The sequence below is a fragment of the Stegostoma tigrinum genome, chromosome X (assembly GCF_030684315.1).
Source record: "Stegostoma tigrinum isolate sSteTig4 chromosome X, sSteTig4.hap1, whole genome shotgun sequence".
Taxonomy (NCBI): domain Eukaryota; kingdom Metazoa; phylum Chordata; class Chondrichthyes; order Orectolobiformes; family Stegostomatidae; genus Stegostoma; species Stegostoma tigrinum.
Window position 1 is genome coordinate 14,087,601 of NC_081404.1, and position 17,097 is coordinate 14,104,697.

The 17,097-nt window shown below is 44.9% G+C and overlaps 1 protein-coding gene across 1 annotated transcript; it reads left to right on the forward strand.

Annotated features, from left to right (window-relative positions):
- The first annotated feature begins 209 nt into the window (after positions 1-209).
- On the forward strand, positions 210-15,644 carry si:ch211-210c8.6 (uncharacterized). The gene is made up of 5 exons (XM_048523569.2): positions 210-361; positions 4,336-4,441; positions 6,400-6,506; positions 8,676-8,848; positions 10,178-15,644. Exons 1-5 carry the CDS (start codon positions 256-258, stop codon positions 10,451-10,453), a joined length of 768 nt encoding a protein of 255 aa, XP_048379526.1. The 5' UTR covers positions 210-255; the 3' UTR covers positions 10,454-15,644.
- Positions 15,645-17,097: the final 1,453 nt, after the last annotated feature.

Sequence of the window (17,097 nt, forward strand, 5' to 3'; positions counted from 1 at the left end):
TCTTTGACAGAGCTGCGTGAATCGGTTACTTTCCTGCAACTGCAGACAAGAAATTGTCCTATAATTCTGCAGGGAAGACTATAACGTCTAAACTCAACGGGCGTTATTTTCTTCTGTGTATTCTAATATACTACAATACACATAGTGTCAATCTGTTCGACCATACAGGAAAAACACAACCCCTTTTCCAGGGCACTTCCGCTCTGTGAGAGCTGCCTGACACAACCTGAGCTTTCAGTTTTGTACCGCTCAGCGATGGGTTCAATCCTGGTGAAATGTGCGATGATCGATTTGACCATTCAGTGGGTCCTCTGGGCTGCAGCGAGCATTCTGCAAACCGAAAAGTTTTATGACTTGGCTGGTTAGTGTTTTGTGGGCGGTGGGTCCAGACTGCAGTGACAAGAAATTTACAAGCGTTAACAGCGAGGAGTGGGGGAAATTGAATGAGACTTCAGTTTCCAGTGTTGTTTTTTTACACTCGCCCACTTCTTACTGGATTTTTCTCCTTTAATCTTTTGTGTCTTGAAATGCGTGGCCAATTACATAAAGTGAGCGTTGTGAAACATTGTTCAGTGTTTGTCGTTGCATAACTTTTGTAACGCTCTATCATGTAGCCACAGAACACACTGGTTTTTCGTTATGAGTTATGTTTATAGAAAATTGATCATTATAATTATCCTTTAACTTATGCAAGTGAATTGTATTCGAATACTTTGTAATAATCTAATGAGCAAGTTCAACAAAGGAGAGACAGTGAACATGATCTATTTGGATTTCCAGAAGGCCTTTGACAAGGTGCTGCACAGGAGGCAGCTAAATAATAACAAGAGCCCATAGTGTTAGGGGCAAGGTACAGGCATGGATCGAGAATTGGCTAACTGGCAGAAGACGGAGAGTAGGGATAAAGGGGTCTTTTTCAGGGTGGCAGCCAGTGATTAGTACAGTTCCACAGGGGTCCATGTTGGGACCACACTATTCATATTATACATTAACAATCTGGACAAAGAAACTGAGGCATCATTGCTGTGTTTGCAGATGACATACAGGTAGGTGGAGGGACCGGTGGTATCAAAGAAGAGAGGAGGCTGCAGAAGAATTTGGACAGGTTAGGAGAGTAGCCAAAGAAATGGAGTATGAAATATAATGTGGGAAAGTGTGAGGTTATGCACTTTGGTAGAAAGAATAGAATCAGGGAAAGGCTTTGGAAATCTGAAACACAAAGGGACTTGGGAGTCCCAATTCAGGATTCTCTTAAGGTTAACTTGCAGGTTCAGCTGGCAGTTAGGAAAACAAATGCATTGTTAGCATTCATTTCAAGCGGGTTAGAATGCAAAATCGAGGACGTATTGCCGAGAATGTGTAAGGCTCCGATCAGGCCCCATTTGGAATATTGTGATAACAAGGTGTAGAGCTGGATGAACTCAGCAGGCCAAGCAGCAGTCCCAGTCCAGTGCCCCTCCACCGACACCCTCGTCCATTTGGCCGAACTCGTCCTCACCCTCAACAACTTCTTTCAATTCCTCCCACTTCCTACAGACTAAGTGGGTGGCCATGGGTACCCGCATGGGCCCCAGCTATGCCTGCCTCTTTGTAGGTTACGTGGAACAGTCCCTCTTCCGCACCTACACAGGCCCCAAACCCCACCTCTTCCTCCGTTACATTGATGACTGTATCGGCGCCGCCTACTGCTCCCCAGAGGAGCTCAAACAGTTCATCCACTTCACCAACACCTTCCACCCCAACCTTAAGTTCACCTGGACCACCTCGAACACCTCTCTCTCCTTCCTGGACATCTCTGACAACCACCTAGAAACCAAGATCCATTTCAAGCCCACCGACTCCCACAGCTACCTAGAATACACCTCCTCCCACCCACCTTGCTGCAAAAATGCCATTCTGTATTCCCGATTCTTTCACCTCTGCTGCATCTGCTCCCACGCTGAGGCATTCCACTCCCGCACATCTCAGATGTCCTCGGTTTTCAAGGACCACAACTTGCCCCCCTCAGTGGTCGAGAACGCTCTTGACCGTGTCTCCTGCATTTCTTGCAACTCATCCCTCACGCCCCGTCCCCACAATAACAACCAAAACAGAATCCCCCTCATCCTCACATACCACCCCACCAACCTCCGGATACAACGCATCATCCTCCAACGTTTCCGCCATCTGCAATCTGACCCCACCACCCAAGACATTTTTCCCTCCCCACGCTTATCTGCTTTCAGGAGGGACCACTCTCTCCGTGACTCCCTTGTCCGCTCCACACTCCCCTCCAACCCCACCACACCTGACCCTTTTCCCCTGCAACCACAGGAAGTGCTACACCTGCCCCTACACCTCCTCCCTCACCCCCATCCCAGGCCACAAGAAGACTTTCTGCATCAAGCAGATGTTCACCTGCACATCCGCTATTCCTGTTGTGGCCTCCTCTACATCGGGGAAACCAACTGGAGGCTTGGGGACCACTTTGCAGAAGATCTACGCTTGGTTCGCACTAAACAGCTGCACCTCCCAGTCGCAAATCATTTCAACTCCTCCCCCCCCCCCCCAAATTCCTCAGATGACATGTCCATCCTGGGCCTCCTGCAATGCCACCCAAAGGCTGCATGAACAGCAACCCATATTCTGATTGGGAACCCTGCAGCCTAATGGTATCAATGTGGACTTCACAAGCTTCAAAATCTCCCCTCCCCCTACCACATCCCAAAACCAGCCCAGCTTGTCCCGCCTCCTCAACCTGCCCTTCCTCCCACCTATCCCCTCCTCCCACCTCAAACCCCACCCCCATCTCCTACCTACTAGCCTCATCCCGCCCCCTTGACCTGTCTGTCCTCCCCAGACTGACCTATCCCCTCCCTAACTCCCCACCTACACTCACCTCTCCTGGCTCTATCCCCACCTCTTTGACCTGTCTGTCTCCTCACCACCTATCTTCTTCTCTATTCACCTTCTATCTGCCTCCCCCTCTGTCCCTATTTATTTCAGAACCCCCTTTCCCTCCTCCATTTCTGAAGAAGGGTCTAGGCCCGAAACGTCAGCCTTCCTGCTCCTCTGATGCTGCTTGGCCTACTGTGTTCATCCAGCTCGACACCTTGTTATCTCAGATTCTCCAGCATCAGCAGTTCCTACTATCTTTGGAATATTGTGAGCAGTTTTATGTCCCATATCTAAAAAAGGATATGCTGGCATTGAAAGGGGGTCCAGAGGATATTTACAAGGATGATTCTGGAGATGGACGTTTTGTCATATTGAGGAGCAGTTGAGGACTCTGGGTCTATACGCGATGGAGTTGAGAAGGATATGGTGTGGATCTCATTGAAACTTACAGAACACCGAGAGGCCTGTATAGATGTGGAGAAGATGTTTCCACTCGCAGGAGAGAATAGGACCTGAGGGCACAGCCTCAGAGTGAGGGGATGACCCTTTAGAACTGACATAAGGAGGAATTTCTTCAGCCATAGGGTAGTGACTGTGTGGAACTCATTGATGCAGAGGGCTGTGGAAGCCAAGTCACTGAGTGTATTTAAGACAGAGTTAGATAGGTTCCTCATTAGTAAATGGATCAAGGGTTACAGTGAAAAGGCAGGAGAATGGGGTTTAGAAACATATCAGCCATGATTGAATGGTAGAGCAAACATGATGAGCTGAATGGCCTAATTCTGTCCCTATATCTTATGGTCATATGGGATGATTGAGCAGCTTTGAATTATTTATAGGACAGTGTTTGTAATCAAGGCAGCAAAAAAGAGTTATTAATTGAAGACAGATTTATGGTGAAAGAAAGCACCAATAGGATAAAATTAGATTTCTTTTTCACCACAGTCTAAAATGGCGGAGGTAGCGGTTTAGGTGGTAACTTCCAAGAGGGCCTTGGATGTACACTTACACTTAATGGGAAAAAGTGTGTAGAGCTCTGGGAGGAGAAAAGCAGGGAAGTGGGACTAATTGGATGGCCCTACCAAGGAGCTAGCTTGGGGATGACGAGCTGAATGTAGCTGTTCTGTAAGATTCTATATCAATGTTTAAAGAATAGGTTAGATCAGTGGTTGAATGAAAGAGGACATGAAGATATGGGGATATAGCAGGTACATGGGATTAGGATACTGCTGGGTGGAGGATAAACTCAAATTGTGCACAAACCATTTCTCAGTTATACTGTTGAAGAGAAATGCACAGCTGCTAATAAAGAGCAAATCTTAACGGTGAAGTGGGCTTTTCGGTTCTTTCACTTGAATCAAAAAGCATCTGCAGGCTATTCCCAGTATTTCTCCTTTTTAAGTATCTGTTTCACACGCTGCAGTTCCACTCTGTAACATACAGTTCACCTGTTTACAGGATCAGGGACATTCATCCTCTTGACTCACCTGAGTTATAGGTGGAACGGCACCAGATACCGTCGACAGAAAATACAGAATACTTTGGTAACCGTGTGGGGCTTGAGGTGAGAATGCAGAAAAGCAGAATTCAGCAGAGAAACTTGAGCCGGTATCTGCATGCTTTATTTTTACTCCAAAACTACTCCAGCTGATTTAAGAAACTGGATTGATTCACACTTTTCAAAACATATTTCAAAAACCAGTGTTTGATTTGGTATGAAATTTTCTGTCCAAGCTGTTTTCTTGCGTGCACTTTTCCAAGCATTGGCACTGGCTAAGTTGGCAGAGGAGTGACCAGCTCCCATTTTGACAGGAGAAGAGTTCAACATTGGTCGTGCCTGAAACTTGTTGAGGTGGGGGTGCAGACCTTTGTTGAGTACAGAACATTTAGTATCAGAGAGCGGGAGGTCAGAAGTGATCATAAATATCAAACAAATGGTGGGGTCAGGAGAAAGGATTGAGTCATAGGGAAGGGGAAGAGAGGGATGTTTCAGAGGAGTGTGGGTATCTCTGAGTTGTTCTAACTTATGTTGGTGAAGCCTAAGTTGGGGAGGTGAGGGGGCAATGGGAGAGTTGAGTGAATAGGTGAAGATGGAGCCCAGAGAGAGACAGAGGTACGAAAGGGGTAAGTAATTGAAGAGATTATGGATAGCAGAGCAGGACAGAAGAAAAACCCCAACATCTCTGTTTCCATTTCTGGTGATAGGCTTGCTGCCAATATACATTACAACCCCACCACCTCCCACAATTACCTCGACTGTACATCCTCACAGCCTGCTTCCTGTAAGGACTCCATCCCATTCTCCCAGTTTGTCTGTCTCCATTGGATCTGAACTACTGATGCCACCTTCCACAAGGGAACCTCAGGAATGTCCACCTCTTTCCTAAACCAACGATTCCCTGCTACCGTGGATGACAGGGCCCGTAGCTGTGTCCAACCCATCTCCCACACTCTGCCCTCATCTCTTCCTTTCTCTGCCACAACAATGATAGGGTCCCTCTGGTCCTCACTTGACACCCACCAGCTTCTGCATCCAAAGGATTGTAAATTGCCATTTCTGTCACCTCCGGTGGCATGCCATGAGCTGACACATATTCCCGTCACCTCCCTTGTCAGCATTCTGTATGTGCTCCCTCTGGGACACTATGTCCATTCCCAACCTCTATTCACACCCCCACAGCATCTTCCCCTACAATCGTAGAAAGTGTAACAGCTGTCTGTTCCTCCCTCCTCAGTACCCGAGGCTTCAGACAAACCTTCCAAGTAAAACAGTGCTTTACCTGCACTTCACTCAATCTGGTTTACTGCATTCATTGCTCACAGTGTGCTCTCCCTTCATCAGAGAGGTCTAGGCCCGAAACGTCAGCTTTTGTGCTCCTGAGATGCTGCTTGGCCTGCTGTGTTCATCCAGCTCCACACTTTGTTATCTCGGATTCTCCAGCATCTGCAGTTCCCATTATCTCTGATACCATTTGAAATTGTTCAGCTTTTCTTCTGTCCCAGCCCGCTATTCATAATCTCCTTGTTTATCTCCCCCTTTCATATATCTGTCTCTCTGTGGGCTCCATCCCCACCTGTCCACTCACCTTGCCCTCTCCAACAACTTCTTCAGAATAAATACTACTTCTTCCGAGCTGCTAACAGTTCTGATGAAGAGTCACCAGATTGGAGGCATGAACGCTGCTTTCTTCCCACAGATGCTGCCAGACCTGCTGAGTTTTGCCAGCAATTTCTGTTTTTGTTTCTTCACGGGAGTCTTGCTGTGCATCACTCTGGATTCAGTTGGCCCCAAACTTTCTCTTGATATTGTATTAAAATGTTTAAAGATGGTTTCAGGGCAAAGTATTTTCCCCTTAGTTCTGATGCAAGAGCTCTAGTCAAGAGTGCCTCCCTCTTGGCATCGATAACAAAATGTATAGATCACTTTAAACAGTTATGCAACAACTTAATAGAGAAGAATGGACTGTTAACAAAAAGAGTTACATGCCTAAGACATAACGGAGAGCCTTTTCTCAATTCCAGGCTAGGCTTGTTTCTGTTCTTCAGAGTGTTGAAGGAAGGCCGTGATAGACGATTCAATGAAGTTCGCACCAGCCCAAAGCAGTTCTTTGTTTACTGGACACTTCAAGGTAAGATTCCTTGAAAATTCTGGGCTTTCTTTCTTTTTTCAAAGTATCAGTTTATTGACTGTATGTTTTCCCCATTCATCTGTGTTTGAATGGCCTTCCTTTGCCAACTGGATGGGTAGCAGTAGGTCTTGCAGCCAGTCACCAGAGTGAACCAAGGATTGGCCATTCATGGGCCCTTTCCCCGCAGGTACTTTGGGAAGGCGGCAGCGATGGACTTTGTACAGTACAACTCTCGTCACAGACTCAGAAGAAATTAAATTATTCTTCTTTAAGAGTGGGGCTTCTGTTCAATAAAAGCGAATCACCCTGGGAGAAATGGAACAGCTTTGATTTTTAGAAACATTGTTTTTGACATTGGAGATGCACCACACAGTCAATGTTGTATTTTACCAGGGCTGGCTAACGCCAAAAACCTACATTTATGTAGCATTCCTAGTATAGCATATTCTTAGGCTTATAGTAGCTAATCGGTTCTTTAAGGTATGATCAACATGAATACAAGAAGACACATGCACTTTAATACGAAGCAAATTTATTAGCTTAATCTAGTGGGCATGGACTGGTTGGACCAAAGGGTCTGTTTCTCTGTTGTATGACTCATGACTCCATACATTAGAGAAACATGCAAACTAATGAGTGAATCTATCAGCTTAAACTCCACAATATCCATACCTATACAAACAAGTGAATCTCACACTGCCTTCTACCCATTGGAGACTTTGGTGACAGTGACACTTGGAGCTCTATCTAAGATTTCATGGATCTGGTCTTGAAAACCCCAGCCTGATGGTGGAAAGTCCCATGAGTGGAGTGAAGCCCCTGATATTAATACTATTATGGATCTAAGAGTGCATGCTGAATCCCTATTTCAAAATGACTGCTGTACTTTTCCAAGCTTCAAAATAGGCTGAGAAATAGATCCAGGTGGCCCCATCTAACTGAACAAGACAGTTCGCATGGACAATTCGATGTCATGTGGTTATCTCCCAGTCAAAACTGGCTGTTGTTGCATTCAGCCTGTTTTTCTTGTACTTTCCCCTCTTTCCTTCAGTTACTCATTGCCATGACAATTAACCCTTAATGGTCAGATTTGAAGATATCACTTTTAAGCTTACCACTATGCATATTAAAACACACCAAGCTACCTTACAAGAACATCAGTGATCAAATTTAACACTGAGCCATGAAAGGAGATAATGAGACAGTTGTCTGAAAGCTTAGTCAAAGATATTGGTTTTGAGGAGGATCTTAAAGGAGGAGGTTGGGAGTTGGAGAGATTTCAGGAGATTTACTAGCCACGCAGCTGAAGGTATGGCCACTAATGGTTGAGCGTTTAAAATTGGGGATGCGCAAGAGGCTGGAATTGAACGAGTGCAGTGATAGCTGAGAGTTGTGACAACTAGAGGAATGTACATAAATAGAGCAAGGTCATGGAAGAATTTGAATATGAGAATGAAAATTTTAAAATAGAGCATTGCCAGACCAGGAACTGATATAGATCAGCAAGAACAAGGTGATAAATAAGCAAGGCACGATTAGAGTTAAGATCTGGTTAGCATCTTTGGGTTAACTTAACTCACAATTCCTATTCCAAAAAAAGCTGACTTTCCTGGACTCCTAAAACCATTTAAGTTGATTCTTTAAGCAAGGTTGTCAACCATAGCTTTTCCTTCTTCCAACTAGTAATCATTGCAGATCCCCTGGCATTGTTTCAGCAAGAGTAGAGATTTCTGATCTCCTAGTCAATTGTTTTATAGCTGGGTAGTGGAATTCAGTTTATCACTTGGTCATGATGTTAAGTAGCAGAGCAGGACTGTTGTTCAATCCAAAATAGGAAAATTTAAGTGTTCTCATCTGGAAATTTGTACAGTTGTAGTTAATGTAGATAGCATAGAAGCCATATCTAAGCACCACTGTGGCTTTGATCATTCTGATTACAACTGAGTTTCCTGGGTACATCTTTGAATGTCCATCGGGAGACACATTGATACATTTCTCCATCCCACAATGCCAGCATTTTTAAAAAAATTGCCATCTGGGCTGCAGTACTACAAGCAATGCTGTGCAGTGAAACAACATTAGATGGCGCTAAAATGCTATAACTAAGAATCTCTTAAATGGTTATTTCAGTTGTGCCACCTGAACCGAAGTTTTATTCCTATTTTCTAGGTGTTTGGATCTTTGTAACGCTTTTTCCCACACTAATTCTAAACACTCGAGGAAAGGACCAGCCCTTGTGTGTCCGGGATTATACCGGATGGATAATCTGGGTTTTGGGCTTTGTTACAGAAGCAATTGCAGACCAGCAGAAGTGGAATTTCAAAAATCATCCTGATAATGTTGTAAGTGAATTTTACTATACCTTTAATGACGCACCCACCCCTCACTTATTTATTCCCATGGTGGTAGGTGCAAGGGAATGCAGTGGCATAATTTATAATGCAGTTTCCAGGATATTTGGATTAATATTTTCTTAACTTTTTTTCATGGGGTGTGTTGCAATTTAGCAACAAATTGGCTGCATCAATATTTATTGCCCATCCCTAACTGCCCTTGAAGATGGCAGTGAGTTTCCTTATTGAGCCACACCACTGTGTCAGTATCTACACAGTGCTTTTAGAAAGGGACTAAATTTTTAAGATGGTAAAGTGAAGGAACAGTGATATTAGCTCCAAGTCAGGATAATGTGTGGCTTGGAGGGGAACTTGTAGGCAGGGGTGCTCCTTTGCATCTGGTTTCCTTATCTTTCTAGTTGGTAAAGGTCAAGGGTTTGGAAAGTGCTGTCAGAGGAGGGGGCCAGGTGAGTTGCTGCAGTGAACCTTGTAGATGGTTCATTAGTGGCGATGGGAGTGAATGTTAATGGTAATGGATGAGGCATCATTTAAATGAGTTGCTTTGACCTGGATGGTGTTGAGCTTCTTGAGTGTTGTTGGAGCTGATCTCATCCAGGCATGTGGGGAATATTCCCTTGCACTCCTGACGTGTGACTTGTAGATTGTGGGCAGGCTTTGGGGAGCCAGGAGGTGAGTTACCATGTTTCTTTCCAAGAAAACACATTTCAATGAGTGAAAAAACATTGCAGTATTCCCTGCTAATGAACTAGAAGTATCAGCAAAACTGCCACAATGACTGTCCACCTTTATGTTGGTCATATTGGGCCATTAAACACAAGCAGATGGTTACAATGCTGACAGCTGGTTTACGTTCGAAGAAAAATAACACTCAATCATCAGATTAAGTTCCTGACAAAAGGACCAATGGTCACTCGGTTATTCACTTCCAAGTAGCCATTACTCTCTAAAGCTATAGAACGATAAAAGATTTAATAGTAGAGCACTTGGAAAATAGTGACAGGATTGCATAGAGTCAGCATGCGTTTACGACAGGGAAATTGTGCTCGATAAATCTACTTGTACAAATAGTACAACTGGCATATTGTTGAAATCTGCTCAGTTGTAAATGATTAAAAACTGTAACAAAGATTTTTAGTTTCATTAGCCTGTGCGAATTTTCTGATCATAAGCTGTCTCACAGGACAGGACACAGTAGCATTAGGGTCTTTGCCAATAAAATAAGTTGTCACAAACTTACATTTTTGTTCAGTGTGGCAGGTTTAATGGGGAAGACATGTTCTTGCAGGAGTCTACAATGTTTTTTTTCTCCCCAATCAGGGCAAATTCATTCAGACTGGACTCTGGTCGTACAGTCGCCACCCAAACTACCTAGGAGAAATACTTCAATGGACTGGCCTGTTCATCTCTGCTTCTTCGGTGATGAAAGGAGTGGAATATGTCAGTGTGTTGTCTCCAATATTTCTGTGGTACTTGCTTACCCATGTCAGTGGAATTCCGATACTAGAAAAGCAAGCAATGTCAAGGTGGGGAAACGATCCCACTTACCTTCAGTATGTCAGGAATACGCCAGCTCTGTGGCCATTTAAATTTTAATGCTACTTTTTCTCTTCCCCACATTCAGTAAGATATGACTTTCAGGTAGAACTGGAGGTCTTTTACAATCTTCTGCTGTCATTTAAAATTAAATTGCTCCAAGTATTCCTGTCATTTAGCTGGTGATCTAAGTACCTCACACAAAACTTGTATTACAGTTCAATATCATTTTGTAACCTGGTGTGAGGAGCAACATGATAGTTAATGCAGTTATGGGCGGCGAGGTGTTGTAGCAATGGGAACATCTTCATTTCCTTGATTTCAAATCTCTTTGGGGGAACGGAATTAAAAGACTGAGTAATTTTAAGTTAGTCATTTGCAATGTCGGCTACGCAAACAAAGAAATACGCAAATGTCATGAGAAATCTGATTTGTGAGCCACTAGCTTGTAATTATAACAGATCCTTTTGCATCCCTGGAGTGATGATAGCAGAGGTGAGGAAGAGAAACAATGGAATAAAGACCGCACGGAACACTAATTTAATGATTGATCTACAATGAAGAATTGGTACAAGCTAGCTGCATGAACCATGCTGTATTTCAGCTACTCTTGGGGTATTGTTCTGTTTTGTAAATGAGAAACTTTTGTGAATAGCCTCTTGCAAATAATGACGTAGTCCCATTCAGTGACTTGTACTCAATGTAAAATGTCAGCAAATGTTTCCATTTGTGTAGCGAGGCAGGAGGTTTCAAAACTAGAGAATGATAAATGTAAGATAGACTCTAATACTGAGAATTCAGAAAAACACTTCTTTACACAGAATGGTTTGAGTGTCGGCCGTGGCTCACTGAATAGTGCATTCATCTCCAGGTCAGAAAGTTGTGGGTTTCAGGCCCACGCCAGAGACTCCAGCACAAAATTCAAGGCTGAAACTCCAAACTGTCCAAGGTGCCATCTTTCAGGTTCAACTGAGGCCCTTGGTGCCCTCTCAGATGGATGTTCATTTTCTGTACCCATTAAAATGATTTTATTTTATTCATTTATGGGATGTGAGTATCGCTGGCTCAGCCAGCATTTCTTATCCATCCCTAGTTGCCCTCTTGAGAAGGTGGTGGTGAGCTGAACTGCTATAGTCCACCTGCTGTGGGTTGACTCAAAATGCTATTAGGGAGGGAATTTAAGGATGTTGACCCAGTGACAGTGCAGGAACAGAGGTATATTTCCAAGCTAGGTTGGTGAGTGATTTGGAGGGGAATTTGCAGGAGTTGGTGTTCCCATAAATCTGCTTCCCTTATCCTTCTAGATGGAAGTGGTCATGGATTTGGAAGGTGCTGTCTGAGGATCTTTGGTGAATTTCTGCAGTGCATCTTGTAAACGGTACAAAAGCAAAGTTGCTGGAAAAGCTCAGCAGGTCTGGCTGCATCTGTGGAGGTGAAAACAGACTTAACGTTTCGGGTCTAGTGACCCTTCCTCAGAACTGATGGTGTCTGGGAAAACGTCAGTTTATATGCAGGATGGTACACACTGCTGCTACTGAGCATCGGTGGGGGAGGGAGTGGATGCTTGTGGATTTGGTACTAATCAAGTGGTCTGCTTTGTCCTGGCTGGTGTCAAGCTTCTTGAGTGTTTTTGGCGCTGCACTCATTCAGGCAAATGGGGAGTATTTCATCACACTCCTGATTTGTACCTTGTAGACAGCGGACAGACTTTGGGGAGTCAGGAGGTGAGTTACTCACTGCAGTATTCCTAGCCCCTTGACCTACTGTTATAGCCACTGTATTTATGTGGTAGTTCCAGTTGAGTTTCTGGTCAATGATAACCTCCGGGATGTTGGTAGTGGGGGATTCGGTGATGGTAACATTGTTGAATGTCAAGGAGAGTTGGTTACATTGCTTTTTATTGGGGATAGGTATTGCCTGGCATTTGAGTGGCACGAATGTTACTTGCCATTTGTCAACCAAAGCCTGAATATTGTCCAGATCTTGTTGCATTTGAACATGGATTGCTTCAGTAGCCGAGGAGTCGTGAATGTTGCTGAATGTTGTGCAATCAATCACTGGAGAACATAGCCACTTCTGACCATATGATGTAGGGGAGGTCATTGATGAAGCAGCTGAAGATGGTTGGGCCTAGGACACTACTCTTGCAGAGATGTCCTGGAGCTGAGATGCTTGATCTCCAACAACCACAACCATCTTCCTACGTGTCAGGTATGTCTCTAAACACCAGAGAGTTAGCTCTTGATACCCATTCATTCTAGTTTTGCTTGGGCTCCTTGACGCCACACTCGGTCGAATGCTGCCTTGATGTCAAGGGCTGTCACTTTCATCTCACCTCGCGAATTCAGCTCTTTTACCCATGTTTGAACCAAGGCTGTAATGAGGTCAGGAGCTGAGTGACCCCGGTGGAATCCAAACTGGGTGTCGCTGAGCAGATGCTGCTTGATAGCACTGTTACTGACACCTTCCATCACTTTACTGATGATCAAGAGTAGAACGATGGGGCGGGAATTGCCCAGGTATGTCCTATACATAAACAGCAGGGATTTGTCCTGCTGTTTGTGTACAGGACACACCTGGGCAATTTTCCACATTGTCGGGTAGATGCCAGTGTTGTAACTGTACTGGAACAGCTTGGCTAAGAGACAGGCAGGTTCTGGATCACAAGTCTTCAGTACTATTGCTGGAATGTCATCAGGACCCGTAGCCTTTGCAGTATCCAGTGTCTACAACCATTTCTTGGCATCACATGGAGTGAATCAAATGGGCTGAAGACTGGTATCTGTAATACTGGGGACGAGTGGAGCAAGCTGAGATGGATCAACTGGTTGGTACTCCTGGCTGAAGATTGCTGCGAATACTTCAGCCTTATCTTTTGTACTGATGTGCTGGGCCCTTATATCATTGAGCATGGAGATATTTATGGAGCCTTCTCCTCCTGTGAGTTGTTTTATTATCGGGTGGTAGGACTGCAGAGCTTAGATCTAATCCGTTGGTTGTGGGATCACTTAGCTCTGTTTATCACTTGCTACTTGTGTTGTTTGGCATGCAAGTAATTCTGTTTGGTGGCTTCACCAGGTTGATACCTCAGGTATGCCTGGGTCTGCTCCTGGCATGCCCTCCTGCACTCTCCATTGAACTAGGATTGATCGTCTGGCTTGATGGTAATGGTTGACTGGGGGATATGCCAGGCCATGAGGTTACAGATTATGCTGGAGTACAAATTTGCTGTTGTTGATGGTCCACAGCACCTCATGGATGTCCAGTCTTGAGTTGCTAGTTGAAAGTCTGTCCCATTTAGCACAGTGATAGTGCTACACAACACGATGGAGGTTGTTCTCAATGTGAAGGTGGGACTTCATCTCCACAAGGACTACGCGGTGCTCACTCCATGGAATCTCTACATTGTAGGAGCAGGCCATTTGGCCTGTTGGATACACATCAGCCCTCCAAAGAGCATCCCACCCAGACCCACTCTAATCCTATAACCTTGCATTTCCCATGCTAATTCACCTACCCTTCACACTATGGCAATTTAGCATGACCCGCCCACCTAACCTTTGGACTGTGAGAGGAAGCCCACACAGACACAGGAAGAATGCGCAAACTCCACACAGACAGGCACCTGAGAGTGGAATCAAACCAAGGTCCCTGGCTCTGTGAGGCAGTGGTGCTAACCACTGAGCTACCATACTGCCTGCTCTTCCACTACTGTCATGGATAGAGACATCTGCAGCTGGCAGATTGGTAAGGATGAGGTCAGTGCATGTTTTTCCCTCACCATCTGCCATAGACCTGGTCCAGCAGCTATGTTCTTTTGGACCCAAGCAGCTTGATCTGTGGTACTGCTGCTGAGCCACTCTTGTTGACAGACATTGAAGTCCACATCCTCCCCCCCCCCCACCCAGAGTACATTTTGTGCCCTTGTCATCCTCGGTGCTCCCTCTAAGTGTTGCTCAACATCGAGGGGAATGGACTCATCAGCTAAGGGAGGACGATGAATGGTAATCAGCAGAAGGTTTCCTTGCCCATCTTTACCTGAAGCCACAAGACTTCATGGTTCCAGAGTCAATGTTGAGGACTCTCAGAGCAACTCCCTCCTGACTATATACCACTGTGGTGTCACCTCCGCTGGGTCTGTGCTGCCGGTGGGACATGACATATCCACGAATGGTGATGGTAGTGACTGGGATATTGTCCGTAAGGTATGATTCCATTGGTATGACTGTGTCAGGCTATTGCATAACTAGTCTGTGAGACAGCTCTCCCAGTTTTGGCACTAGCCAGATGATAGTGAGGAGGACTTTGGAGGGTCAACAGGGCTGTTTCTGCTGTTGTCTTTTCCAGTGCCTAGTTGATGCTAGGTGATCTGTCCAGTTTCATTTCTTTGAGACTTGATAGCGATTGGTACAACTGAATGGCTTGCTAATCCATTTCAGAGGGCAACTGAGAGTCAACCGCATTGTTGTGGGTCTGGAGTCACACATAGGCCAGACCAGATGAGAATGGCAGAGTTCCTTCCCTGAAGGAAAATAGTGACTTGGATAGACAATCGACAATGATTTCATGGTTCTTAGTAGATTCTTAATTCCAGATACCTTTTGTATTGAACTCAAATTCCACTATCTGCTGTGATGGGATTCAAACTAGGTTCCCCAGAACATTGGCTGAGTTTCTGGAATAATAGCTCAGTGATAATACCACTAGGCCATCGCTTCCCCCAAAATTATTATTTCACATCTTCACCCAGTTTCTTTTAGAAGCTGTTCTGGGTTCTGCTTCATGGATTTAGTTTAAGATAGAACTTGTGTTCGTACCCACACTCCTCTTTTCTTCTATAGTTACACAAGATTTCTGCTTGACGTTATTAAAATGGAACAGCTTTCCATTGCTGGGAGCTTCCTCACTTTGTGTCTGAATCTGCTGTAGGCTAATGTAGAGCAATGAGTAGTTAGTAACTGCATTATCTTTGTTTTCTGAAGCTATCAGGATGGTGGAGGGCCCAGAGGTAGATGGATCATGGTCTTATTTACTCAGGTAATTCTTTGTAAAAAGTACGTCTGACATAAATGGTAATGTGCACCACAGTCATAGAATAAAAACAATACTCAATATGCGCGTTGGAATATTGTCTGTCAGAAACTGGTGAAACCTTGTTTTTAAAAGTCAATTCAAACCAAGGTTATCTTAACCAGTGAAGGTTCTCTGATATGTTTCAAACTTACATGAAAGAAATCAACAGTTAATTGGTATCCCCACTGTACCAAATATAAAAATTCAACATTTTAAACCAATGCTTAGGTTCAATTTTTGAAAAAATTCCACAAGTTACACAGTCATAAATGAAACTTCTGATTACTATTTTAGAGAATCAGAGGCAGCTGAGAGTCATCACAGTGGAATTCTGGGAGACATCTCCAAAGTCATCATGATTGTACAGGTCGGAGAGGAGGACAACTGGGAAGGTAAAGGTGTACAAGGGAGCAGCCATTAAGAGAGTCAGCCAGCATTAGAATGGAAGTGCTGATGCCTTTGCTTGAGAGATTTTGGCATGAGGCTGAGCAGGGGTACTGGCAAGGATAAGTAAGGCCTCTTTAACTCTCTGTCTGGACTGAAGGCAGCGGGGATGGTAGTTAAGGCAGCGGCATGTCCCTCTTACAGGATATGGGAGATCAGGGAGACTTCCAGTTTCCCTGGTGGCTACACCTGTGAGAAGTGCACCTGGCTGCAAGAGCTGGATGTACTCAGGGGTGCAGAGAACATCATTGATAAGAGCTATTGTGAATGGTCACGCCTAAGCTGCAGGTAGCTGGATGACCACTAGAAGAGGTAAGGGGCAAGGCAGATAGCGCAGGGTTCGCCAGTGGCCATTCCCCTCAATAACATCTATACTGTTTTGGATACTGTTGGGGGGGGGGGGGGGGGGGAAGAAGCACAGTGAGGTCAGTGGCACTGTCATCAGCTTGAGGCTCAGTGGGAAAGGGTGCAGTCAGACAGAGCAATACTGATAGGAGACAGGAAATTCTGTGGCTGCAGAAGAGACACCAGGATAGTGTGTTATCTCTCAGATGCCAGGGACAAGGATGTCTCTGAGCAGTTGCAGACATCCTGAAGAGGGAGGGTGAACAGCCAGGAGATCATTGTGCACATTGTTACAAATGACATAGGTAGAAAAATTGATGGGGTCCTGCGAAATGAATACAGGGATTTAGGTAAGAAGTTAAAAAGCAGGTCCTCAGGGTAGTGATCTCCAGATTGTTCCCAGTGCCATGTGCCAGTGAGGATAGAAATAGAAAGATAGCCCAGCATGGCTGAGGAACTGATCTAGGGAGCGGGGTTTTCAACTCTTGGGTCATTGGAACCTCTTCTGGGATAGAGGTGACCTGTACTAGAGGGATAGGCTGCACTTGAACTGGAGCGGGGTTAATATCCTTGTGGGGAGATTTGCTAGTGTTACCTGGGAGAGTTTAAACTAGTTTGGGGAGGGGGTGGGACTCTGAATAAAAGAGGGGCCATCGAGATCAAGTTTACTATTCAGGATAGCCAGGGGCACAGTAAAAGGGAGGGAAAATGCTTCTTGTTTAAAATGCATTTATTTCAACGTGCAAGGCTTGACTGGTAAGACAGGTGAGCTCAGAGCATGGATTGGCTCTAGGGTCTGGGATATTATAAGCCAGAACAGAAACTTGGCCGAGAGAACGGCA

What these genes read in the sequence shown, in the direction of transcription:
- si:ch211-210c8.6 (XM_048523569.2), top strand. Translation starts at nt 256, where the DNA reads ATGGGTTCAATCCTGGTGAAATGTGCGATGATCGATTTGACCATTCAG. An exon ending in GTAACCGTGTGGGGCTTGAG is followed by an intron (nt 4,442 to 6,399) that starts GTGAGAATGCAG and finishes TCTCAATTCCAG; the next exon opens with GCTAGGCTTGTTTCTGTTCT. An exon ending in TGTTTACTGGACACTTCAAG is followed by an intron (nt 6,507 to 8,675) that starts GTAAGATTCCTT and finishes CCTATTTTCTAG; the next exon opens with GTGTTTGGATCTTTGTAACG.